We start from the raw sequence: 27,156 nt of genomic DNA on the forward strand, positions 1-27,156 counted from the left end.
GTAAAGAAAGTCTTTAACAATCTCTTCAATTCTCTGCCAACTAAGGTATTGTATTAGGGAAGAAAAGTATGAAACCCAAATCCATCCTATGTCTGCAGTTCAGTTTTCCCTGGAGATCCACCATCTCTGATAACATACATGTAACTTGCATAGCCCCATCCTTCCTTATCTTTATGTAAATGCCCAGAAGTTGCTCACACTCTGATAGATGGGCAACAAGCAATAGGAAAAGGAAGGTGAAAACTGATAATAAAAAAAGAAACATGAGAGAGACAAGGGCTAAAGATCTGTACATTTCAAAAGCTCAAACATAGCACTATATGGAGGAATGGAAAGAAGGAACCTTTTCTGTAGAGTTAGCATCTGTAGATAGCAGCTAGTGGGGGGTGCTTTATCTGCCCTGTAACAGAGGGGCTATTGCGTTGCTGCTGAACCACTGTCAGCAAAGCCCAGGAAACATCTTGCTGTGCAGTTGATGAAACATTTGCCTGAGGTCCTCCTGTGGCAGTTGAATAATGTCATAACCCAGGATTGTGTAAGAGTTGCTAGAGCAGGGGAGATTGGGCTGTTTCATTTCATGTCACTGGTCTTTCTGTAGGGTTTTCCTATTGTTGGTTGTTTTTTTCTTTTTTTCTCTCTTTCCATTATTTTCCTTGGGGAAAGGAGTATATTTCTTGTGCAGGTCTTTCCTTAATCAGTGTTAAGAAAAAGTTCAAAAGAAAGGGAAACAACACACCACTTCTTGTTTTCCTGTTTAGTACAAGAACAACATTCAAACAGCCCCAAACAATTTCTGGATTAGCCTTTCCCATAAGTACATTTTAGTTCATTGTTCCTTTTATACTGGCTGTGGTGCAACAATTCCTGTGATTCCAGCTTCAGTCATTTCTGGAACAGATTAAGCATATGCAAAATTTTCCTCATAGGCAGCATTGCATGTGTTGATGTGTTTGTATAGACTATAGGTTTGTGGCCATATGCTGAAAAGTGAGATTTTTGCATTTTTATATAAACTAATACTTAAAATGCTACCAGTGGTCCTTACTTGAAATGTGACGTTTGGCCAGCAGCAAATCCTTAGTAAACCTCTCAATCTCTCATTTCCACATGCATCATTCCCTGATCTCACTAGAAAACATCCCATCCCAGAATCTGGAAAACACAATACCCCCACCCACACCCCCCACACCCCCCCCCCAAAAAAAAAAACACAAAAAAAAAACACCAAAAAAACAACCCCCAAAATAAACTAACCCCACATATCAGCTATGCATTTGGCAACATTTCTTTTTGTCTACTCAGATGCAACTGCTTTTACTTGATTTTTGTTTCATTTTACCCCATCTACAACCATCTCTCCGTTATCTAGGAGGGAAAATGGGTTACAAAAGGTGAGGCACAAAAGTAGAGGAAATAATTTTTATATCTCAGCAAAGACTCCTGTCCTTAAATTAAAAGAAAACAAAACCAGAACAAAACAAACAAACAAAAAAAAAAACAACAAAGAGGGAGGTGATCACCATGTGGGCCATTAAGGGCACAGAGGCTTTACACTGCTGTGGTACAAGAGATGCTCTGTATATCTTCATTGAAAGCTAGGTTCTGGTTGTCCTCCAGATGCCTTTTGCACTCTTTCAGTGACTACAGCATTTAGCATTCCTTGTAAAACAGCTGGACTAAACTTCGGAGTTCGGTTTAATACTTTTGTAAATCTCTCTACCTGTCGATCCTTCCCTTGCTCCATTCACCCATGAATTCCTATGAAGTTGCTAAATTTTACACTTGCTGACAAATGTGACAGGCTCATACATAAACAGTGCTTGCACACTTGCACACTTCTAGGAAGGATTATTTCTTCCTAAATGCCAGAGAACTGAGCTGTATATCTCTTCCCCTACAGAAGAAATTTCAAGTTTTGCAGATACTGACTCACATTTACAGTGGCCGACTTCTGTTACCATTTTGCATATAAAATTCCCATCCCATGGACGTCGCTGGAATTATTCCCATGTACAGGGGGAAAGAGTCTGGGCCTGAACTGTCCTGTGTATCTACTGGAACAAAAATATCCTTCTCATAGTCCAAGGCATTCTCATGACACCACTGTCTGGTGTTAGTGACTATGAAATACTCCGAGCAGGGAAGTCTGCAGAAAGAATCATTCTCCATATCATTACTCTGTTTACTGGTAGTAGACCCCTGCACCTTTGAAACAATGCATCAGCTGAAACAACAGGAGCAATCCCAACCTGGTTTCTAACAACAAAACTCTGAACTTAAATCTTCATCCACTTCCACTCTAATTGAGCAGAGAAAAATCATCTGAGAAGCTAAATGAAAATTACTAGCCTATAAATGCCTGAGGCAAAGAAAAAAAAAGAGAGAGGGGAAGGGAGGGAGGGAGAGGAGAGAGAGAAAGATGGGAAGTCTCATGTGAGTTTGGTTAGTGGAAGAAAAAAAACACGTACTAAGTATGGCTGCATGTCATTTTTCAATTTGCTCATGTTAAATAATGATCTCTAGGGCAGAGAAAGAGTGAAGTGAAAAGGAAGAGCTCTCCCCTCATCTTGTTTAGTTTCTGCTGGTGTTTTGCAGTGTCTGGCCACTGCCTGGCTCTCATATAAACTTAAACATGAACCACGGGCAGTTTGGTATGTCTTCTCTATCCTGGACCATGTACCTGATGAGGAAAAACAGAGCGGCAACTGGCTTTTTTGGTAATGACTTCTTTATCTTCCTTTAAAAAAATTTTTCTTTGTATTGTAATGAAATAGAAATCTTGACTGTAAAATAATAGAAAGTATTGGGTGAAAAAAAATGTCTTTAGAGTAATAGAATTTCTATTGGAGGAAAATAAGGAAATCTCTCACTGTGTGCGCATGTGTGCATTAACTTCCATGAGACAGTTGAATACGTATGGGGCTTTCGCTAGCCTGATAAGTGTGTTGCAAGTGTTCTTAACTGAATCAGTTTCTTCAGAGGAAATACTCCAAAACAGTTTTTGTTTCAAATGCAGGGGATGGGGGTGCCACCAAAGCTGGAGTGAATTGCGCTGCTGAGTTTGGTGGCGGAAGGAGATGCCCTTCCCATGTCATTTAATGTTCCATGGTTTGCAGCTTTGCAATAGCGAAGTGTCACAGAGAACCAGATAATGCAAATGGTCTTTGTCAATTGGTCTGAGTCCCAGGGTTCTGATAGCTAGTGATGCTCTTTTATACGAACTGAAGTCTCAGCCTATTATGCTTGATGAGTTTCTAATCCCTCAAAACGACCATGGAGTAAAAAAGTTCCCATGAGAACGCCAAACATAACTTTTTATCACAATGGTAATTTAGATAAAATAATAGGAATTTTAACAAAACGCTCAAGAATTGCTGTGTATCTGTAGAGAACAGGACTGCCTTTTCCAGCATCCCTGGCACCTCTTGCACAGTGTGCAGAAAGAAACGCATCCTATTTTCTTTTTAATATTTGTCATACTCTGAAATTTGCTTCTGTTCTATAATCTTGGGACTAGCTTTGTTCATAGTGACTCTTTTCTGCTAAATATTTACTGAACTGAACAAATTGATATGTCTGCAAAGGAGCTTTATAAAAAGGTTTTGAATCTTTTTATGGTTTTGATTTTAAAAGATCCAATGAACGCAAAAGGATGAAAGTTGGGGATGAAGAAAGGAAAATCTATTATTTTTCATTCCTACTTGAAGATTCCTTCACTTTTCTTCTCCTACCCCATCCTTTAGCAAGTCGACATGGCACCTTCCCCAGGGGGTTGCTGTTAACGTTAACTGCAGCAATGTTTCCATTTGCAGTTAGGTGAAGGGACAAATTTTCATCTGATTTATAGCCCATGAACCCCTTGAACTCTGAATTCCACTAATTCCTAAATCAGTATCAAGTTGAGAGGATCACCACTTGTTTCTGTTGTGGACCACTTGGGAAGGTGGCATTGAATCATTCTGCAATACACGTAAGCACTAGATAAAGCCTGACACTGAGGACTTAACAGTGCTGAGAGAAGTGATGTGCAGGCTGTGATTATCAGAGGAGCAGCCAAGTGCCATGCCCATGGGACAAGTCTGGCTTTTCCCTGGTTTGCTTCCGCAGAGCTTCACACACAGTGCAAACGCTGGAAAAGCTTGCCACGTGGCTGGCTGATTTATTAGGCTTTTCAAAAGTAGGCAAAACAGTGAGACATTATTTTTCTGACCTGTCTGGGGTATTATGACACGTGCCTAGGGTAAATTTTGGTGTTTGTGGGATGCTTTCTGCTTTGTAAGGCACAGGGATTCTTGGTGGTTATCTTTTTCATAGCATCTGATAAATGAGTATCATAATTTCATGCTTGCTTAAGAGCATGGAATAAGAAGCAAATTACAGAATGATCTCAGTATCACAGAAGGGCTGAGGTTGGAAAAGACCTCTGGAAGGCATCTGGTCCAATTCCCCTGCTCAAGCAGGGCCACCCAGAGCTGGCTGCCTAGGACAAGTATGAGCCTCAAGTTAGAAACATTTGCTATATTTTAGATTCCCCTTTTAACAGATGCAGGTGTCGGCAGAACACCAAAGATGTGGTAGACAAATAGAATGTTAAATCAACATTAAGAGACATTGTTTGTTCAGTACATAGACTAGACTACCTTTGTTTAATATTGTTATGCACAGATTTGATTTAGTGGTGGTAATTCACACCTAAAAATCATGCAAGAATGCTTTGTGTTGGCTAAGAAGGGTTTAAACATATTGCTACATGTCTGTTGCCTAACGAAGCTAAAGCTATGGCATTTACAGTCTCTAATTTCATAACTGTGCAAATGAACTAGAGGAAAAACAGATTAAAATATTCTGTTCTCTTTCAAAAGAACTTGCCAATTCATAGGCAGCACATTGTGCCACTGGGTATCATGTGCAACATCTGTAAATGGAAAGCAGTAGATGAATAAGATCTTAAGCTAATCTTGCTAAGCTTTGTTCACTCTACAGCAAATTTCCTTTTAAAAGAGTTGTGCATTGTAGTTGGTATTCAGGGAGTCATTTATTATGACTTGCTGGAAAGAATATTTCATGCTCTTGAATATTCCATAAGGTTAGGGTATATTTCAGGGCACATTTGTAACAAGACTGATGTTAAAGATATGGAATTACAGCTTTTCTTCTCACCTACCCTGACACAAATCAGGGCCCCACAGCTAGAATTGAGTAAGCAGAAAACCAGGCTCATGGAGGACTTCATAGCTGATGGAACATGGGAGGCATCAGGTTTTGTTAAATCCTGCTAGATATCATCCTACTGCACGGCACTTTCAGGACATGGAAGGACAGCCCTAAGGTGGTCCAAGCCTAGCATCATTGCCAGGGGACCAAGAGGCATCAAAAGGGAAGAGGCAAAGGATGGCAGGCTTCCTCAGCATCCCCATTCAGGACACACAGGAAGACCTGACTCACCTCGTCTGCTCCCTTCCCTCTCCCCAAACCGCACTCTGTTCTCTTGCTGAAGCACAGATTTCATCTTAGACAAGTGGGAGCGGAGGCTTTGATAACCAAGTTGCACCTCATCATGACCTGGGGAAATCTGTGGTTGAGATCAAAGGCAGCAGATGACATACCTGGTAAATTAAAAATGCTTAAGAAAAAGAACCACCCAAGAGGAGTAGCAATGATTTCCATTAAAACAAAGGGACACTTTTGAAGTGATTATTTGCACCTGTCTCAAGTTCAATTACTGGTGGTGAGTGATGCCAGACTGACAGCCCTGTAAACGCTGCCTTCAGCCTCTGTGGGAGCAGCAGTCTTCTCCCAAACCGGCCACAAGTCCTGTAGCGGGGCAGCCTCGGGAGGTCCAGCTTTGCCAAAGCTGATGCTCAGGGCAGACCTGCTTCCTGTCACACGGGTGGCTGGGCTGTCCAAACACCCACAAACTTCCCACTGGGCACTCACGTATCAGTCTTCTTCCAAGGGAAGGCAAAGCATGGGGAGGGAGGCTGTTCATGTCCTGTCATACCTGCCATGCTTGCAGGTCATAAGGTTCAGGGATGCCTTTGACATCCCCTCTGGCTTAGTGGCTGCCAGAGGGAAGATACCAATGATTAATGAACAGAGGCCATTCCTCTGTGCCCTGTGGAGCCATGCAAGAGATCAGTTGTTACGGTTTAACCCCAGCTGGCAACTAAGTGTCATGCAGCCACTTGTTCACTTCCCACACGTACACTGGGATGGGAAGACAATTGGAAAAAGGTATAAGCCATGGGTTGAGATAAGAAGTTTAATAATTAAAATAAGGTATAATATACTACTACTACTACTAACAGTAATAAAAAGGGAATTAGGAAAGAGAAAGAGGAGGGGAAAGCAAAAAAAAAAAAACAACCAAAACCAAACAACAATGATGCACAATACAATTGTTCACCACCTGCTGTCTGATGCCTAGCCCATCCCTGAGCAGCAGTCGGTCCCTCCTGGTCAACTCCCCCCTGTTTCTATACCGAGCATGGTGTTCCATAGAGGTATAGAATACCTCTTTGGCTACTGCAGGTCAGCTGTCCTGTCTCTGCTCCCTCCTCACTGGCAGAGCGTGAGAGATTGAAAAGTCCTTGATCAGGGTATGCACTACTTGGCAACAACTAAAACATCGGTGTGTTATCAGCATTGTTCTCAGACTAAAGCCAAAACATAGCTACTGGGGAAAAAATTAACTCTATCCTAGATGAAACCAGGCCATCAGTCCAGCCATGTCCTAGGACTTGCAAGGAGGGAGCCCCATGACTTCTCCAGGAAGCCTCTCCCCACGTCCCCTGCCCTCACTGGTGGAGAGGTGATCTTTACTTTCCCCCCACAAGCAGTCATTTTGCCCCATCTGTCCAAATGTCATGAACCTCCTGTGCTCCACAAAAGGTGCCCATGCAGAGTGAAGTATTGACCAGCACTGGACATGGACTGGGGTTTGCCCATCAGTCTGAGCAAGGGCATACTGTCATAGCTCGCCTGGAGGTTGTTTTTTAAAGCAGAAATTTACACTAGAGTTAAATGAGGATTTAGGCTACAGAGAGCTGAAGGAACAGCAGCTTAAACAGGGACAATGCTGAAAAGGGATTGGTCTTAATGACAGTGACACTGAGACAGAGAGTGACATGGACAGTGTTGCTGAGACTAAAGAATGAGCTGCCTTTCCTATACATTAAAAATGAGCCCATCCCTAGTACTGCTGTGCTAGGGTATCCAGACCTGTTTTGAGTTATCCTTAGGGATTTGAGGATAGGTCCGGTGCTACTAGAAGATCCTCATAGTGATCTGTAAAAGGGCTCCGAATACCCTATCATGGGCATGAATGTCTTGAAAAGTCCTCATTTAACTGACTGACACAGACGGTTCCTGAAAACATTTGCACCAGCTTAGATGTCCCCTAAAATAATCAAATTGCAAACCAGTTTCATGGGTTACACTGTAATTGCAGTACCAAAAGAAAATAACACTGAAAAAAAAAAAAAAGGAAAAGGAATGAAACAATTTGGAAAAAAAATTTGTCCTTAGACTAACAAAAATAAAACCCTGGGGATGGCACATTTTGAAAGGAACACAGATTCTGGCCTGCAGACCTCCCGCTTCCCCTGCTTGTACCACCTTGGATGTCATGTAAGATTTTAGTGAAGGGCAATATATCTAGCTGTAGCTGTCATTTACAAACCCTAAGGCAACCCAGGGAAGAGATACACAGAGACATCCAAAGACAGGGTTTCATTTATTATACACAGGCATCACCGTCAGTTGGTTGGCACAGGCATTGCTTTCCCAGTGAGACCAGCTGAGCATCATGTCCTTTCACTAGTAGTTAGAAGCAAGTAACATTCAGCATCTGCATATAGTTCTAAGCAACTGATATTGAAGCACCATTAACAGGGAGAGGTCTTACAACACTGGGACTGTACATCCTGCATAAAGCATGTCACACACACACCTGTGTTAGATATTTCCGGTAAATTTATTTTACCAAACCAAAAGAAAAACTGTAACCTTACACAGCAATAAGAGCAACCTGGTCTAGCAGAAAACATCCTTGCCTATGGCAGGGAAGTGAGAAATAGATTTAAGGTACTTTCCAACCCTAACTATTCTATGATTCTATGCTGCTTTTTCCTAGGCCTTGCCTTATGAGCACATGCTCATGCTAAAACTGAAAATGTGTTTTACTAGGAGTTCAGCAGAAGATTATATGTGTCTATGTAGCAAATGCTGGCGCTGCCTTAGAAGTAAGAGGCTTTTCAGCTGGAGTTTTTATTATTAATCAGGATCAAAATGATCAAAATGATCCAAATATTTTTCTATTTATATTTCTGTCAATAATGTCTATATCAAGAGTGTCTGACAACATGAACCTTTTCCAGCTGCTAGCCCACACACCCTACAGCTGACGAACTGGCCTGTATAGGACGGCTGCTCCCCACTGGGTGCAAGGCAGCTGGTACAGGGCTGACACCAGCAAACCCAAGTTCAGACCAGCCAAGCACAGGCAGAGTCAGGTGCAGGTGGGATGTTAAGTGGAGAAGAAACAATTTAGGAGATTAACTTGTGGCTTTGTCTGTGGCTGCAAGAATGCATTAGTGGTGCGGAGTGTGGTTAATAGTGCCTTCGCATCTCACAGGCTTTTCTTCTTCCTTCCCCAGTTCAATCACGGGATGTTGCGGCACAAGTCCCAAGCATGATCCCCTGACAGCTCAGAAGCAGAACCCTTTTCTGCATTAAGTCATTGTTTTGTGTATGAAGTCATAGCTGTGCTGAGGAGGGCTAAACATAAAGTGTGCTGGCCAGTGTAGAGCGCAGAGATGTGGACCAGGCTCAGCTGCTGACTGGGGCACTCGCAGGGCCTCATGCAGCTGAGACCAGCCCTGTCATCTGAGGCATGCTAGGAGAATCCTCGTTCAGGATGAGTAACATCTTCTAGCCAAATCTCTGTCTGTGACTCCTACAGAAATACCCAGGTACCTGGGATTTACGACTCCTAATCACACTGAGATTCATGTTCGAGAGGTTTCATGTTAGCTGTGTGTTAGGAGACTCTCTGGGTTGGCACAGCAGTGTCTATCTCCCATAGACTCCCTCTCTAAAACATGGCAACTCCTGCTGTGGCTCACATGGCAAGGCTACTGCCTCCCTTTCCTGGGGCCTGCAAAAAATATCAAAGTAAACTAGTTCTGTTTCACACCATCTGCTGTACTTGAAGTAGCAAACTGGATGTGAGACTGAAAGGCAGTTTCTGTCTCATCCAGTCAAATCAAATCTGAAGCTTGAACTGCAATAGCCTCTCACAGAAACCCCTATGCTACATCTCTGGGAACAAGATCCCAGTCATTCCATTGCCACCGGTTTGTCAGGCAGCTACTGGAACTGCTCTGCAAACACACTGCATGGAGCACTCCCACATGGGCAGTGAATGGGCTACCAGCATTTACCCCACCACCAATCACCAATGGGTGATCGAACAAGGGGAAACAGAGAGAGAAATAAAATCCATCCTGACCCTTAAAAATAAGAGATGAAGGGCAGGAAGAGACAGGAGGAGCAGAGAAAAGCCATCCCTTCACAGAGTGCCTTTCCTAATAAAGTATCTCAGCATCACAGTGTCATACTGGGAATAACATTATCATTTCCTTCTGAAACTTCCTGTTTCATCATTCAAGTATGTCACAGTTTCTAAATGATGAAAATAGCATAGGAAGAAGAAAAAGGATGCAGTTAGCATCCAGTGTTGCATGACCACAACTTTCCTTCTGCCAAGCCTGGGAGGGAGGGAGCCTCCTCTGGAAACAATCTCTGTTCCTTTCTGTTATGCTGTCAGGAGCCCCTCTTCCTTATGATCAAAGCGTTTCTGCAACTTGTTGACCTGAACAACAAATCCCTTGTGCAGAAGGATAATGGAAGGACACTTTGTGATTTAAAAATCTTTCTGTCTTAATTTCACTGTCTCAAATTTGGGCCAAAGTTAGTGGTGATTTAGGCTTCTGTACAAAGTTTTTCTATCTCTTATTTATTTGCAGAAAACCAATGTTTATGTCAGAGAACTCTCATGTAATTGAGGTTTTTTTTTTACTGGCAGAATGAGAGTTGAGAGGCCATGGATGATGTCCCAGAACTTCCCTGGTCAACAGCAAAGTGCAGTGGGGGTGCCTGGGGAAGGAGCTGTGTTCCAAGAATACACCAAGGCTTTCAATCTCCTGCTTATGACCCCATAGGAACTTTTGCAATCATTTATGATTCATACTTAATTTGGACTGAAAACCAAACCGACTCCAAAAAAGGCAAACCCATACTAAGTAATTTGGATCAAACGCAGTGTGAATGCTGTCATTACATTCTGCCTATTGGTACCACGGCTATAGTAAATTATTTTTTTCTAGGCTGTGTACATTCAGTGACCTGAATCTCAGTCAACTCTGTCACCACTAACTGCAGGAGGAAAGTCTGTGCCTACCTGCACAGCTCCTGGCATTAATCAAAATGCCATCAGCATTTCTCCAGTACGAACTGAGCTCTCCAGAGTGCTCACGGCCAGCTGACAGCCGAGCTGCAGTTCCTATCTGCCGGCATGCCCTCACCTTCAGAGGGTCTGGACGGGGGAATAAAGTAGTTATATTAATTCTGTGCCATCTGCAGAATCCTCATTATGCCAGAGTGTTTTCCTGATGTCAAGGTGGGTCAGATTTGCAGCCCCTTTTAAATGTCTTGAACCAAAGCAGCCAGAGTTCTTTCTTTTTCTAACTTTTTTCCCCAGTTTTCTGGTATGAGGCATATGTAGTGCTCCTACCAGAGCAGAAGATCAAAAGCCCAAATGTTACAATTAGTGCTGGAGGTTGTTATGATGTGAACCTGAGTACCTAAAATGCCACAGAAAATACTAGGTGTGGGTGATGTTATCTTCACTAATCTAGGCATGTAATGAGCACAGTATAGTGGCACACAATGTGTATTTTTTAAGACTCCAAACCAGCAAGTACTTATACCAGATGGCAGCTTTTCAACAATTCCCTTCTCCACCCCATACTCCCAAGTATTTCACGTAATTGGCTTCTCCTCTAGGGATTAGCCACAGAAGAATTATATTAAATGACTAATTTTCCTCACTTAGCTTTCCCCCCACCCCGCTTTTAATTTTGAACTGTGTGGAGAAAGAAATCATCCAAAAGCTCTGAGTGTTTGTGTGTGTATCTGTTCTGCAGCCCTCCAGAATGGCCCCAAAATCATCTGGGCTTCTAGGTCATGCAGTACATCCTGCTGCTTCTTGGCTTCGCTTCTACTATTTCTTAAACTTTCCCCTCCAAGGTGCTTGCAAGCTCTGACTTGAAAAGTTCAAGTGATGTTGAATCTGCAGCTTCCCTGGGAGCGTATCCTCCTGCCTATTTGATCTTAGGATCAACGCTACCCCTGCTCTTAAATCTGAACTCATTTTACTTCAGTTGGCATCTGTTACTTCTTGTCTTATCATTTTTAGCTAATGAAAACATTCCCTCCCCTTCCTCTTCATAGTTGTCTTTCATGTACTTGTAAACCACAGTCATGCTGTCCCCTTGGCTTCCCTTTTGCTCCAAATTATATGTATGCATTTAATTCCTTTAATCTTTCCGTATAGGTAGTTCCTTTCAGACCCTTAATCACCATAGTTGCCCTCCTCTGTAATCTCTCTCATTCACTGATACACAGCCAGAAACACAGCAGCTAGGACAAAATCTGTTGTTCCCCCTGGGATCTGAGTGCTGAGAAAGCAAGACTGGGTGCTCCCTCAGCAACAGACATGACCCCTCCTCTTCTGCACCTCTAGATAGCCTATTCTGCTTACCCTGCACCAAGTACCCAACTCCCACCCTAACTGTGCAGTGTCCCCTTTCATGAGGAGCATACACAAGGCAGACCGATGACGGGTATTTTACACTGGAAACTTTAACGCAGTCTCCACTCCTACCCACAAGTTTACCAACAGCTGTTGAAGACCAAGGAGAAAGCCATTTTACTGAACATATTCTAGTGAATATTTTTAAAGCCAGATTGGGATGCTCCCTGTGAAGTAGAGGAGGAGAGAGGCACCCCCTGCCCTGTGCCTGGCCCTGTCGCCCCTGGATCTGGGTGCTAGCAGCACGCACACACTGCTCACCTTATGCTGGCACACACCCACAGCAGGTGAGCACAAGAATGAGCCAAGCCTTGGCTTTGGCCCTCAAGAAACCTTCCAGAAGAGCTGAGCTGGCCTGACTAAGGACCAGGGGGGAGGGAGCTGGCCTGACTAAGGAAGGGGAGCATCAACGGGAATTGCTGCTGCAGTAACTTCATGATTATTGAATGTCCCCTTGGGGAAATGGGAAGGAAGGATGCTGTGGAGAAATGTGGTGGCACTGGTGAGGTGCTGCATCACTCACATAGTTGGGCACACTGCATTGCTGGGCATTGAGTTTGCATTCATGCTGGTAGGAAGAGTCAGCTGAACCGTGTTTCACCACTCATCCTATTAGGGCTCTTCCCCACTGTGAGCCTGGTGATTTGACTCATTCCTTCCATTGATCCAGCAAACTGTAGGAGGACCTCTATAGATGGGATTAATGCTGAATGCAAATTCACAGTTTAGCCTCTCCTGAAAACTGTCCATCCCGAGGTATACCCTGCTTCCCACCCATTGCCGCCACCAGTTGATAGTTTGAGTCATGAGAGATGCAGCTCTCTGGGTTGCAGTTTCTGAATGATGAGGGAAGTAAAACAGTGAAAGATAGCTCCTTTAATATGTAGGTCCATGTATGTGCATGTATGTTTCTGGTAACATGCTGACTATTCAGGCAAATCATTCCCCATGTCCTCAAAACAAGAGTCATGTCTACCTTCTAAAATACTTTGAGTGACAAGAGCATGGATTTGCCTATTTGAAAAGAAAAAGGCTCTCAGCTTCTGTACAGGAAGAACAAGACAGGTTTTTGACCACTGTTATCACCTGGAGGTCCTAAAGAGGATGGAAAGTCCTTGGGAATTTTTTCAGTGGTGAAGTTGGGTCACAGGTAATTAGATGCTCAGGTTAAAGATATCAAATGAATATGTTATTTCATCTTTCCTCACAACCCCTCTGCTTTGCATAAACTGAGCTGCAGCCAGTTTGCCTGCTCCCAGAGCAAATAACCTTCTATCAGTTAACAGAGATCAAAGATGGGATCCCTGGAGGGGGTTCCCTGAAACAGAGGGAAGTCAAGACACCATACACCTGTGCAGTTCTGGCCACATTTCCCCTGCATCATGCTGACCATCTCACATCTCGTTCTTGGTGGCAGCATACATGCACTTTACACATCAGGCTAAAATATGCACATTTCTTTGTGTGTGGAAGATCACTGCAGGAATTAAGGAGAATCTTGCCTTTTTCTTTACTGGCCACTTTTCTCTATGCAATGTTTCATTATTCCTGTAGTCCAAAAGTCATTTACTATAGAGATTTTTTTCAGGTCAGTCAGTGGCATTATCCACATTGGTAAATGCTATTCAATAAATATTTGCAGGGGCAATTCAGAAGCCTGATCATACAAATTTCATTCACAGGCATTAACACCAGTTCATCACCAGTAGCAACAAGGCACGCTTACACCGCTATAAACATCTTAGTACATATATTAAATTAATTCAGTTGCAAGTGGTAGAAGCTGACCCACTGAATAATGCCACCTTAAGCCCAGATGCTCCAAACAATTAAGTGCATGTGTAAGTGCATTCCCCAAAGACATTTCTATTGCGTTCAGCAGAAACGCTGCTAAGAATAGGGTTGGGCATGTTTCTAAGTGCTGGCAAGATCAGGGTCTGTAGCCAATTCTCCCAGTTTGTGCTCACATGGTATGTATGCCAGCACTGTTACGGTCTGCATTTTTTCTCCTTTAGCAAAATGGTTTGTTGCTTGCCTTGTGCAAGTTTTCTCCTGTCCTGCACAAATCCAAACCCTTGTAAACAAGTGTCCATTGCTGCCTACTTGGCCAGGGCATATTTACCTGTGCAGTGGGAACTTGCATTGCGTTCAGGCTCTAATTCACCCTTTGCAATTTAGGCTGTTTAAAATTCATCCCTAAATTGCTGCTCCCTCTCTCATATTTCCGAAGCTTTTGCTTAACTGTATTATGTAAAAAGCTCGGTGCTTTGTGGTCGAGTAATCCTGTACGACAGAGGCAAAACACGGTAGATAGAGATTCACTTGTGGTTTGTTTACAGCTGTAATAAATTGATGTCAAAATACAAATGTAAGCTGTGCTGAACGTGAATTGGTGAGTTATGACACCGGTTACAATTCGCTCTCCAAAAGGATTCCCACACAAAAGCATGACTGTTCGAGAGCAACTCGTAGAGTCAGGGATGCTAAAAAGCCTAAGCATGTGAGAAGAAACATCAGCTCTAAATACCCTGCCTACTTTCCTTACTTTGCCTTATCACTGATACTCCAGCAACCTGCTTAACTCATTCATTCCCATTCTTCCAGAGTACCTGCACGGGTTGTAATAAGGGGACAGTAAAATCCTATGGGAGTTCCTCTATTTGTCATGCAAAAATAGTATTAGGAGGAAGATGATAAATTGAATTAGCTAAACTAATTAAATAGAGAGGGCGAGGGAAAAAGGCAATCCCTCAAAAAACAACAATCCACGTATACTTAATGTTAACAGGCATGTAAAATATTTATCTCGATCTGTATCAAAATATCCTCGACACAGTATTTCCTTGTCCAACCTCTCTTACTTACCTGAAAAAGCTTAGCTTCTGTGTAGTTAAAAAAGAATACTGTCACTTTTAGTTCTACATGAACGTTTTTCATCTCAGGATTGATAATGCTGTCAAATTACAGAGAACTGTAAGAATGTAGTATTTTCCGTGTCTTCTGTTAAATCGTGGCATTTTGCACCTTTCTGATTATCCACGCGTGTAATAATTCAGGTTTATTTTGTATTTATAATAAGGAGTTTGGATTAAGACGGGATGAAAAACAGCTAGTGAAATTCGGCTCAATATACTTATTAATTTAAACATAAAATAATCCCTACTTCTTGACTAAAAAAAAACCCAACCAACCAAAGACGTATTTACACATTTTAGGCGATGTATGTAGATGTATATACATCAGTAAAGTAACTCTTCTTATCTCTACAATGCCCGTAAAAAGTTATCGGCCACTAATATACCCCAGATGCCTTTTAAACTGTCGTTTATAACAGCCATTTGTCTGTATAATTATTTTTTTTCCTTAAAACAGAAACTTCTCCCTAATAATTTAAATTCGGAATAAATTTTATACAAGAAAGGAGCAACCGTGTAAGAGACGGAATCTAAAAAAAAAAAAAATTAAAAAATAAAAAAAAAGAGAGAAACACACAAACCATAGAAATTTGGTGTTAAGTAGAAAGCTTTCTGCACGAAGCTCTGCTGCTTAAGGCGGAGACCCGTTGCAAGCGGGGTACGAGAGCGGGCTGAGCTCCGCCGGGCTCCGCCGCTGTCATCGCCGCGATTTAGGGAAAGGGAGGGGACGGTACTAAGAACCCGCGTCCTTTGGCAGAGGGGAAGGAGGGGGATGACGCGAGGGTGATGCAAGGATGAAGCTGTAACAGCCCTGCGATGGGCAACTCGGGACTCGGCGCCGCCTCAAGAGACCCGGGGCAGAGGGTGTTCAGTAGGAGCCTTGCACTCTCCCTCAGAGGGGCAGGCGCTCCTTACCCGCACTGGAGATGTGCGAGTAAACTTACACCTGACACTCGTACTCAGAATTCGGTGGGAAGCAGCTGCGCCGCTCCCCGAACTCAGTTTGGCTGTTCGGGTCTAGGCGCAAGGAGCCCTATCCACAGCGCATCCTTCTACCTGCGGCCGGCTCCAGGGAGCCAAGAGCCAGGTTCTAGTACCCCAGGCGCTCAGCCCGCTTGCGGTGTAAATGCGTGTCAGCCGGGTAGCGTACATGGCAGGAGCTCGCAGGTCGCGGTGTGCCAAAACGCGGTTTCCCTAATTCCAGAGCGTTTCCAAAGCGTGCGTCGGCAAACCCGAGGATCCCCGACGTCCTGTCCTCGACCCGCCCTGCGCGCCCCGGTGGAGAAACCGCCGGGGGCTCCCGGCCAGCCGCCGCTTAAAGCAGCTCTCTCCGCGGAACGGCGTCCCAGGGGATACGACGGGCCGGGACGGCAGACCCCGCTAGGCTCTGGAGGGGACGGGCCGCGCTGGCCGCGGCGGGCCGAGAAGACAACGACCGCCCTCCCCGGGGGTCGCCCCACGGCCTCTCTCTTCCCCTCGGGTGCCCTCCGCCGTGCTGACGGCAGGCGGCGGGCCCCCTCTGCCGGCCCCTCCGCAGAGCTGCACCGAGGGCCGCCCCGGGGCCAGCCGTCGCCGCCGCCTTGCGCAAGGCCCGGCGGCGGACAGCAGCGGCGAGCAGCAGCCCCAGCCTTCTCCGCGGTCCTTTCCCAGCCCGGCTCCCCGGGTGCAGTCACCTCGGCGGCAGCGCCCACCCCGCGGCCGCACTGCCTCCCGCCCAGCGGCAGCTGCTGTCGCTCCCTTTCAAAGCCCGCTGGCCTCGGGGGAGCCGGCTGCCGCGGCTGCTGAGCTGGCGGAGGCGGCGTCCTGCGGGTGGCCTTGGGGACAGGGGGTTGTGCCGGCACAAGGCGGGACCGCGGAGGGGAGAGGATGCAACACATGGGGGGGCGAAGGGTGGGAAGTTTGACGGAAGGGAACCCTGAGCCCGGGCCAAGAGCACACCGCGACGGCGGCAGCGGGTCGGGATCGCCCTGTTCCCAGCCTGGGTTACGCCAGAGGCGAGCCCACGACGTCCGCGATCGGCACCAAAAACAAAGAAAACCGCCAAAACCAAAAACCAAACCAACTCCAACCCTGCCCGAAAGGACAGCCACGCCTCCACCCAGCATCCTCGCTACGTGGGCCCAGGCTGGCTGATGGGGCAGGAGCCGCCAGCCCGGAGCTGTCAGCCAGCCGGCCCGGCCTCGGCCGCTCTGTGTCGTTAGGGGGGAATTTCCTGAGGCTGAGGGCCCGGCGGCCGCCCCGACAACTAGAGCGGCGATGGGCGCTCCTCGGGGCCGCGTTCTTGTCCGGGGTCGGGAAGCAGCAGGGCGGGCGGGGGACGCCAACCCGGCGGCAGCCTCCTCTCGGGCCGCTGGCCCGGCTGTTGCCCCTCAGAGGGGAGAAAAAGCCCAGGAGCGAACGCTGCCGGGAGTTCGCCCAGAGGGCGAGCGGGGCTACCCGGCGGGGTGCAGCGTCTGCGGCCCTGCAGGACAAGCCGCTCCTCAGGGACTGGTGGTCCGCAAGTCAAGAGCAAGCGAGACGTGCGCCAGAGGCAGGCAGAGCCGCGGGTAGCTCCGGCTGCTCTAAGCACCCCCCGGCAAACCGTAGGCGCGGAGCATCCTGCACATGGCCGCGTCGGGCTTCGCAGCCAGCGCCCTGGCTGCGGTGGGCTCGGGGAGCCCCGGCCTGCCTCTCCCCCTCCCTCCCTCCCGCTGGCTTGGTTGCGGTGATCGCGGCGTCCCGGCGCTCACCCCCCGCGCCCCACGGTAGCAGCGGCGGCGGGCGCGCCAATTCCAGGAGACCCTGGCCCGCGGCCGCGCCCTGGCTGCTCCCGGAAAGAGCCGTGATTGGCCGGCGCCCTCCCCGTATGCAAAGCAGCCGGGGGAATGACATTCCTCCGCACTCCGCCCGCCGCAGCCGACTCGCTCCCGGCCACCTCCATTCATACCGGCGGCGGCGGTGGCGGCGGGAGCCGGGCACGGGGCGGACCCCAGCCCGGCCCAAAGCGGAGCGGCAGAGCCCGGCCCGGTTCGGCCAGGCCCGGCCCGGCGGAGCTCCGGGCGCCGTGGTTGGCCGGGCGGGCGGCAGGAAGGCTGCGTTCCCTGAGGCTCACGTCAAGACCCGAGAGCTCTCTGCTGTTGGAAATAGGCTTCCTCTGAGCGGTCGTCCCGGCTGGAGGCTGTCACTTCTAACCCTGGCTGGCAACTTCGGGGGCTTTGGTCTTCCCCGCTTCTTTCCGTCTCCGTGAGGGTGCGCGGTTCCTCCGCCGCCCGCCTGCCGCCACCTCCTCTTTTGCGGAAGGAAAGCTTTCACTCGTTCAAAGTAGTGGTTTTGGGGGTTTTGGTATTGTTTGATTTTCCCTTAATCGGGTTGGGGTTTTATTACTGCTGTTGTTGGTTGGTTGCTCTTGGTTTTCGGTGTGTGCGCGGGAGCTCTCCGCGCAGGCTGGCGGTAGCCGTCCCGCTGGCCGGAGGCGGCCGATGGAAAAGCCATGCTTCCGAAAGCAGCCTTCCACCTGCTGCTGCGGTTAAAATATTGTTAAGCAGCCGGTTCCTGTGGCCGAATTAGAGGAAGACTGCCTCAGATACCGAAAAAAAAAATTGGCTAGTGCCGAAGTTGTTGCAGACTGTTGGTCTGACTGCTGAGGAGGACGTGAGTGGGAGAGAGAGAGCGCTGTTGCACACACAAAACCACAGAGAGAACCCACAATTTAACCAACCCCCAAACCCAAGTTTTCAGCTGTGGACCTTTCAGCCTCAGAGCTTGCTATCGGCTGCGACCTTTCCTTAAACTGATGAAAGACGTTACACCAAAGACAAGTGCAAAGACAGATTTAAAGCTTGAATGCCATGCACTGAGCTTTCCTTTTTTATGATTTCTTTTGCGCAAAGATGATTGAAAGGTCATGACACGAGTACTCTTAGAGCACCGCGAACCAAACTACTGAAGCTCCTTTTCAAGGCTGCTTGAAAAAAAATGTCTCGCAGAGAACATTAATGGATTCCTGTTGTGTTTAAATTCTCTACAGATTATATTGTAAATATTTTATGAAGTACGGTATATGTGTGTGCGCGGGCGTGTGTGTACGTGAATATATAGATGCAGTCGTAGCCAGCTGACCTTTGATCAGGCAGTCTAGCTCGCCTACCCGCCTTCTCTGAAGACTGACCCCGAAATTCCCTCTCTTAAAGAGCAACTTTTGCCTACGGAAGACGCTGATGTATTTCGTTTTCTCTTGGGACTGTAGAGAAATCACCTGGAAGAAACTGATAGGCAACTGACTCCCTGAGAAGCCCAGGCTTTGCATGTGTTTCTGACCACGTCTTGTATGTGACTTGCCTAAGTTTTTCCACGGTACTTGGGAGTTTGAAAGGAGCTTGTGCCCCGATAACTTTCTGCGCCACGGCCGCAGAGTAGATGCTCGGGCGTTGCGGTAGAGCGCCGCAAGGACAACCCCCCTTTCACTTATCGGATTAATGTGATCTGTTCTGCCGCGCCAGGAAGCCAAGAGTTAAGTCTCGGCGCGCTCGCTATCTCAGCCGCCTTCAGCAAAAAATTAAAACTTTGGGGACTGGCGTAGAAACAAGTTTCCCCCGGGTCCTCTGCCTGTATCCGTTTATGTTGGTCCCCAGAGAGCAGATCGCTGAAGAGTTCCGCTCGTTTCGCTGTTTTGTAAAAACTCTGTGGAGGTCTTTCACTCAAAAGGCTTGTTGTGATGCGTATCCCCGTAGATACCAGCACCAGCCGCCGCTTCACGCCGCCCTCCACCACGCTGAGCCCGGGGAAGATGACCGAGCCGCTGCCGCTGCCCGGCGCCGAGCACAGCGGCGCGCTGCCGGGGAAACTACGCGGCGCCGACCGCAGCATGGTGGAGGTCCTGGCCGATCACCCCGGGGAGCTGGTGCGCACCGACAGCCCCAACTTCCTCTGCTCCGTGCTGCCCACCCACTGGCGCTGCAACAAGACGCTGCCCATCGCCTTCAAGGTACGTCCGCCGGCTCCCAAAATCGCGCTTCTGGGGGGGGGGGGAGGGTGGTCTGGGGCCAGGGCAGGGCAGGCTGGGGGGCACGGCGCGCCCTCCCCGGCTCGAACCCGCACTCCGACTGGGATCAGGGCGGGATGGCTCTCCGCGGCTGGCAGGACACGTCGGGGATGGCGGCGGGTCGCAGCCGGCTCCGCGCCTCCCTCTTCTATCCTTCCTTCTGTCCTATCTTTCCTTCTGTCTTCCCATCCTTCCTTCCGCGGTCTCTGCCAGTCGCGGCGCGGCTCTCGCCCGGGCTCCGGGCGGCAGCAAGCGGCGGCAGCGGGGCCACGCAGTGGGCTGGGCCGGCTCCCCCTCTGCTGCCTCCCTCTGCTGCCCATTCATAACTTTGGCAGTAAAAGGCGGCTTAGCTCGAGAGAGAAAAAATGAAAAGGCAAAAGGCAAGGCCTGAGGAGTTTGGGTGTTCTGGGGACCAGGTGCCGGCGCAGCACGGTGCAAGCGGCTGCAGGCGTCCCGGACCTGAAGGAGCCCCGGGCTCCCCCAGAAGTCGCCCGCAGTGGCGGCGGGTCCTTTTGCGGGCAGCCCCGCCGCGCAGCGTCTTGCCGGGGCTCCCGCCGGTGTTGACACCCGCCCACCACCGCGGACGCACCGTCAGGTCCCGGTCAAGAGGTGCCGGGCTTCTCCCGGCCAGGCTGCCAGGAGCTCTGCGGAAAACACACGTTGCTTCTTCTGCCTGTTTCTAAAATGGAAAATGTCAGGGCCTAGCCTGGACGGACCCTGCAACCGCTTGGATGTCCCTTGTTTCCTCTGCTAAATTCGTACTTGGTAGCCCAAGTAAATACGGAACCAAAGATGGGGACACCGGGCACCCCCTTCCACGGGCCGCCGCCGGCCGTGCTGCAGTGCGTGGCCGGGGCTGCCGAGCGGTGCCCCCCGGCCGGCTGCGGGCAGGGGAGGAATAACTGCTGCGCTTTCCTGCCTCTCCCAGCCTTCTGTCCCGTTAGCAGGGTTCAAGTAAAATTCACCCCTCCACACCCCTTTGATCACACTCTTTTTTGGCTTGAGTCTGTCGCAGACTTCTTGCATGGGTTTCTTGCTACTGGTGTAGATACGCTTCCGTGCAGGGAAAGGAAAAAATTATCCCTTTCTTCGAGGGGGGAGCCGCAGAGACATGCAGCTCCTAGGAGCTCCGGGGTTAGATTTAGGTTCGGGATTCTCTTGCTTGCTTTTGCGGTCACTGCTAAACACCAGCTGCTTCAGCGCAACTTTTTTGAAGGAGAGCAGACCTCAGTCTTTCAGATAGCTTTTTGCGAGAAGAGAAACGAGGGAGAAGGGAATCAGGTCACCTTCCAGAGCTTTGGGAAATCCCGCTGAGGAGGCAGGCATCTTTAGGGAGAAGTTTTGGGGAGAAGTGTGTCTAGAGAGTCTTCTTGGTTTAAGCATATATGAGTCTGGGGAACGGGACGAATTAATCGTCAGGGTCAGTTCTTAAATTCACACATTTAGATTAATTATTACACTGTCACCCGCGCTAATTACTCGGGAAGCTCTGCTCCTGGAAGGCAGAGTTACGGTGTGGAACAGGCGTGAAAACCTGCTCCGCCCCGTCGGGAAGGGAGACACGCGAAGTCCCCAAAACGTGGACGGTGTTTCTACGAGGGGGTTCCCTGCAGCAGGAGGCCACAGCGGCAGCTCCCGCAGGGCCAAGCATCTGCTTCCCTGCCCCGCTCATCTCCCGGCGGGGAATAGGGAGGGGGGGGCGGACACACACGACGAGAGGCGGCTCACCGCAAGCGGTGCTACCGCCAGGTCCCGGCTTCCCCCCGGTGCCGTAGGGTCTGGCAGCGACCAGGGCCCCGCTGCCTCTCGGCTCCCCGGGCACGGGGAAGCCCAGCGGCGGCGGCTGCCCTGGTTATGTGAAAAACAAAGGCGCGGAACTGGTTTTGATAGAGAGCCCACGCTGCTGTCCTTCCTCCTTCCCCCGCCCGCGGCCGGCGCAGCGCTCTGAGCTCAGCCGCAAGCCCGCTCCCAGCTTCTGCAAACAGAGGAAAGGGTCAGCTTCTCCAAACAGAGGAAAGCCAGCGTTTGTAACACTGGGAGAGCTTAACCTAGAAATACGCTTGTAAAAGCCGCCCCAAAACCCAGGAGAACGTTTCTTAAAGCGGTGGGCCGGAGGCACCTGCTCGCCGGTGCTCCTCACACCCCATGCCGAAACTCCGTCGTGGAGCGCTGAGCAGTGAGTCCCGAAATAGTTTGCCACATACAAAACCATCTCGCTAGAAGGGCTGAGTATTCGCAAAGTCATTTTGAAAGGTGTATTTTTTAAGATCGTTTGGACCACGAATTAGAAAATTCAGTTCAGATCACTCCTATGCTGATATCTTATTTACATCTGAGAAAAAAAGCACTGAGTTTTATTAAGTACTTGCTGACAACCATTGTGTCAAAATAAAAAGATTTCACATTTCCTTAGAAAAATTCACTCACGATGAATTCACTCACGAACTTAGGATCAGGATGTCATTTCAAACCAAAGTGATCATTTCCACGCATTATTTTTTTCTTAAAGAATGATTCCGAGAAATTTAGGAAATAATACATAATAACTCTAACAAGGTGCCATATAGATTAATTGTCCAAACGCTGTTAAGAAAGAGGGCCAATTTTGTTTGATTGATGCAGCAGAAGTAGGTAATTTAGATACCCGGCAGCACTACAACTGTGATACTCCTCTGGCTTCTCTGAAAATGCATTTTTTTAAAGAGTAAAGACTACAACAAAGTGCTAGATAACTCCAGTCAGCAAGTCCCAACTTATCTGTTTAGTCTTTTTTGTAATGTAAATGTTTGTATTTCTGTTTCTGTTGTCTGTGATTTCTAACTCTGGTTTCTTTTCCGGGCTGTGTCGTTTTTATACTTGTTTCTAATATTTTCTTCACGTGTCTTATTGCTGAGGTTGCCTTTACTGTAATTTGAAAGCAGGGATTTAAAATCCTTGTCCTGTAAGAAACAGTTCCCCTGGATTCATGAAGGTTTTTCATCCCTTAAAATGCTAGCATATATTTCCTTAAACAAACATGCAAATATTTGTATCTCAGGGAGGAGAGGGTAATGCCCTGATTTTCCCCTTTCCCTTTCTTGTGCCTTTAATATATGTGCATGCATTAAGGCTTCACGGTAGCTGTTAAGAAGTGGGTGAGTGCGTTGGGTTCGCAGTTGCTGATCTTACAGGGCAGTGTGACTTATGACACAACATGGTGCAAGGCGAAGACTTCCCAGCTTCAAGTGTTCAAGCAGGGAGTCATTTATGCCAAGATCAGGAAAACATGAAAAACACGCTGAGCGTAGCGCAGGCCGCAGAAATGCATTACAGCACACAGAGGAGAACGAAACCCTAAAAGCCTGGGCTGCAGGGGAATGAGAAAGAGGAAGTTAAAATTGATACGTAAAGAGGGAATTTTGACATTTTAAGTTTGCATGTGGAAGTGAAAATAAGGGTTATCGGTGACAAATGGGAGAGCAAGGAAGTGAGAAACGCAGCCTCCTATAGAAGGAAAGGCTGTGAAATACCTGCGACTGGAGACCTTTCCCATATTATGTGAGGTAGCTATGGCTGGGCGATAAGCATCAAAGACAGACCGAGTAAAGAGGCCACTGGTACTGTGTGGAAAGAACAAGTTTAATTAGAAACTAATAGACATAAGACTGGGCCGTGACAAGTTTCAGCCAATTATAACTGCATGGACATAAGCTAGAAAATGCTAAGAGGAAGGAAAAATATTGAACTGCAACTCAGAGGACATGATGCAGGACTACTTCCTCTTAGAATGTGCAAAAGGGGAAATAAAAACTAGAGAGTTGTTTTTTTTTTCTTTTTTGGTAATAGTTCTGAGGTTGCTACTATACACTTAATTGGGGGAACAGAAATGGGATCTAAAAAGGTACGGTAGGGGACCTAATTCAAGCGCTTACTTCTGCCACAGTAAATCAAGAGAAGCACCAGATATCCATTCCCTTGTAGCAGGGCAAACTTGTTCTGAGAATTCAGTCCTGCTCAAGGAGATAAGACAAATTTTTCATCATTTAAAATCATAGACACAAGTCAGAAAATTTAAGGTTAGAAATCTCTGTGTCTCTCGGGACACTGCATCAAAAATGCAGCAAATCCTGTGATCCTAAATATTTGTTTGGTAGATGCTGGCACCAAGGAGCTACAGAGCAAACATTTCAGAGCAGGTGAAAGCCTTTGGCTAAGCAATGGCAGATTTCATTAGTTCAGATCACGGTTTCCATCCATCAGGTTGTGGGTGAGGTTTTAAGTCAATGGTTTGCTTTCAGGCTTCTAAAGGAAAAAAAGAAATTGTTCAGAAAGTTGTGATTAAACATTTGACCGAGGCCTGCTTTTCCTTGGACTCACTCTGAATTTGTGCTGGGGCAACTCTGTTCAGAGCAGCGGGAGAAAAAGGTAGGAACTAGTGCAGCTGTGGGGACTCTGACCCTCTGCCTCCATGAGATGATTCATTTGCTTTCATTTTCTTTGGAATTTTACATTTCCATCGTTGTGCTGACTCCTCTGGAGCTTAGAAGTGATGCTACTGATGTAAATCAGACCAGAATCAGCTCCTGTTACTTGAATTTATTTATTGGCAGTTACAGAAGTATATCCTGGAAGGTTTATTTCATGTGTTTTCCGTGTCGGACTGCATAGATTATACTGTGCATTTCAGAGGTGCATCAGTGTAAAAACTTTCCCGTAGCTCTATTTTCTGTTCCTAGCAAACCAGGAATAGAAGTGATTCCCCAAACAGCTTCTTAGTCTACATAGATTTTTGTTGCTGCTGTTTTTTCCCTATTTTATCATGCTACTTGTTGATCTTCGGCGCCCCGAATTAAATGTCACGTGAGGAAGCTGAGGCTTCTGCCCCTTGCTTTTGTAGGTGGTTGCACTGGGAGATGTGCCCGATGGGACGCTTGTAACGGTGATGGCTGGAAACGACGAAAACTACTCTGCAGAGCTCAGAAATGCCACGGCTGCCATGAAAAACCAAGTAGCAAGGTTCAATGACCTCCGATTCGTGGGTAGAAGTGGAAGAGGTATGTGTTTGTTCTCAACTACGCTTGGGTCATGTTCACCATTTATGTCAAGTTCAGGTTACATGGAGGGAATTTGAAGACGCCGTCTATGGAGTTTTCTGCAGCAGGGAAAGCCGCAGGATCTGTCATAGGCCAGTTCCAAAGACACAGAATTAGCTGCATGTTTTTCTTTGTTTTATCCTAGCCTGTCCTCTGCGTTACCTCAGTTTTTAAAACAGTGGAATCTCATTTGGAAAAAAGGCAAAAACCTCACATAGGCAGAAAATCAGATCTGACTCCAGCAGCTGGCCCATCAAATTTAGAATAGCACAGTATTACCCATGTTCAAGATTAAATAGCATGTTTCTCAATTTAAAATGAGAATTTTCAGCTTGTGTAAAGACTTGTGACTATTTCAGGGCTCCAATGCACACTCTGCAAAAGCTGGTCTCTGCAAGAGAGTGAGCCAACCTAAAATTGCAAGTAATTCATGCATAGATATAAAAGTTTTCTGGGTTCATCACAACCTGATGAAGGCACAAGGCACTTTTTCTGCTTTTTCTTTTCTGAAATGGGTGTAGAACAATATGCAGTGGTTGTGTTATTTAGTGTGCTCCTGCAAAATGTATAGGATAAATCAAAACAGAACAGATGAGTTTAGTGTCTGGCTTTCTGTATCTCTGTAATAACCAGTAATTACCAGCATGTAAATAAAAAGGCCTTATAAGCATAAATAGCAAATAAGAGTCAAAGTTGACTTAGGCTAAAACTATATTAAATGGTTTTAGGAAGCTGCAGTCAGTACCTGATACGTGTGGCTCATGTCGCATATGAGTGAGCAGGTGTACAAAGCTTGACCCAAAAGCCCATAAAATCAACAAAGGACCCTTTGCAACTTCACTCTCTGTCTCCAGTCCATAATTTTAAACCCCATAAATTCTGAGCAATTGTGTTTACCTTTCTATTATAAGATTATTTTAAGCACTCTCTTGCTTTACTGCCCTTGTTGCTGTGAGTGGTGTCTCTTGCATGGGTCATGGGGGCTCAGTCAAACCCGCAGAAGAGAAGCCAGTGAGCTTCAAGAATGAAATACTATCACACCTTCCGTGTGATACTTATTTATGTATTTTTCTTCTGTTTCACTCATATCTTTAAGTAAAATCAGAACGTAACATTATGGTGTTCCAAACACAGCAGAGTTATTTAGGGACAATTCAGTGTTGTGACATTCACAAATCAAAATAATAGTGTCTGCTGCACTTAAGTAGGTTTATGCATACTACCTTTTTAAGCAAGTTGTGCGATGCTATCTCTCTGAATCAGATTGACTACTAAGGGCTCCCTTTCTCCCCATGAGAGCATCTGAGCCACATCCTGATGTGTGGTTGCATGCATGGTCCTTACAAACATGAACAGAGTTATGAGCATGCCTACAAAGGTGACCCACTTCTGCTCACTCACTCTCAAAATGCTTTATTCCAAATGGGAGACGGGTCAGGCTTCAGACCAAGGAAGTTATCCTGATTATACACAATAGCCTTTATTTGCCTTTGAAGTGAAATGCATCTGTAGATATTCTTCCAATGTAAATGCAGTCAGCAATTATGGAAGAGCACGGCCCTGTTGAAACACAGATGCAAGCAGTAAAGGCATTTTAAGAATAAAATGCCGATCCCGTCCCTCTGTATCCTGCAGCATTTTTAGCTGAGGATACAGAGGGAGATGTCTTTTAAATCATGTTGTTTGGGCTGTCTTTAAAATGCACTTGGTGGAAAACACCCGCAGCTGAGAACGTAGCTTCGTAATGCTAGCAAGGAATAATAATAGGGTAATGCAGAGAAAATTATATCCATTTACTGAAAACATGAGAGATGCTGTAATGTCTAAAAGTATCAGTCATTAAACATGTTCATTTGTTATATTAAAGGTACCACCTTTTCAGTAAATGGAATTTGCATTATGATTCAGAGATGACTGTTTAGAAGATTCAAATGAATAGCTGGCAAAGTGGTGGAGAAGCTAATAAAAACAAACCTGTAGTTCAGTTCCTGACCATGGTAATGAAGCTAGAAATCATAACAGTGAACTGTGTGATTTTCAAGGTCAAAATCCAGTGGCTGAGAGTGAACAGACCCTATTCATACAGAAACACTTGGTGAGGAGCATCGTTGAGCCCCTTACTCTGCTGTAAGTGGTTGCTGGTAGCTGATCACTCGTGCACTGACATAAGCCTTGTTTGTCTATCGTATTCAGGTGCTTGGGATCCTTTAGGCAATGGAGTGATTTAGGAACGCTGCTTGCTATTAGTCAGTCTTTGAGGTTAAATCTCATCAC

At 46.9% G+C, this 27,156-nt stretch overlaps 1 protein-coding gene across 3 annotated transcripts in view; it reads left to right on the forward strand.

The window, feature by feature from the left end:
- RUNX1 (RUNX family transcription factor 1) overlaps positions 1-27,156 on the forward strand; it is a 166,976-nt gene that overhangs the window by 75,801 nt on the left and 64,019 nt on the right. For all 3 annotated transcript variants that reach the window (XM_057410088.1, XM_057410086.1, XM_057410087.1), the window contains 2 exons: positions 19,500-19,753; positions 24,687-24,843. In XM_057410088.1, the coding sequence (XP_057266071.1) occupies positions 19,500-19,753; positions 24,687-24,843 (411 nt within the window). The remainder of the gene's footprint in view (positions 1-19,499; positions 19,754-24,686; positions 24,844-27,156) is intronic.

Source organism: Pezoporus wallicus, unplaced genomic scaffold (assembly GCF_028554395.1).
Source record: "Pezoporus wallicus isolate ANWC-B61680 ecotype Strahan unplaced genomic scaffold, APGP_CSIRO_Pwel_v1 contig_7011, whole genome shotgun sequence".
Classification (NCBI taxonomy): domain Eukaryota; kingdom Metazoa; phylum Chordata; class Aves; order Psittaciformes; family Psittacidae; genus Pezoporus; species Pezoporus wallicus.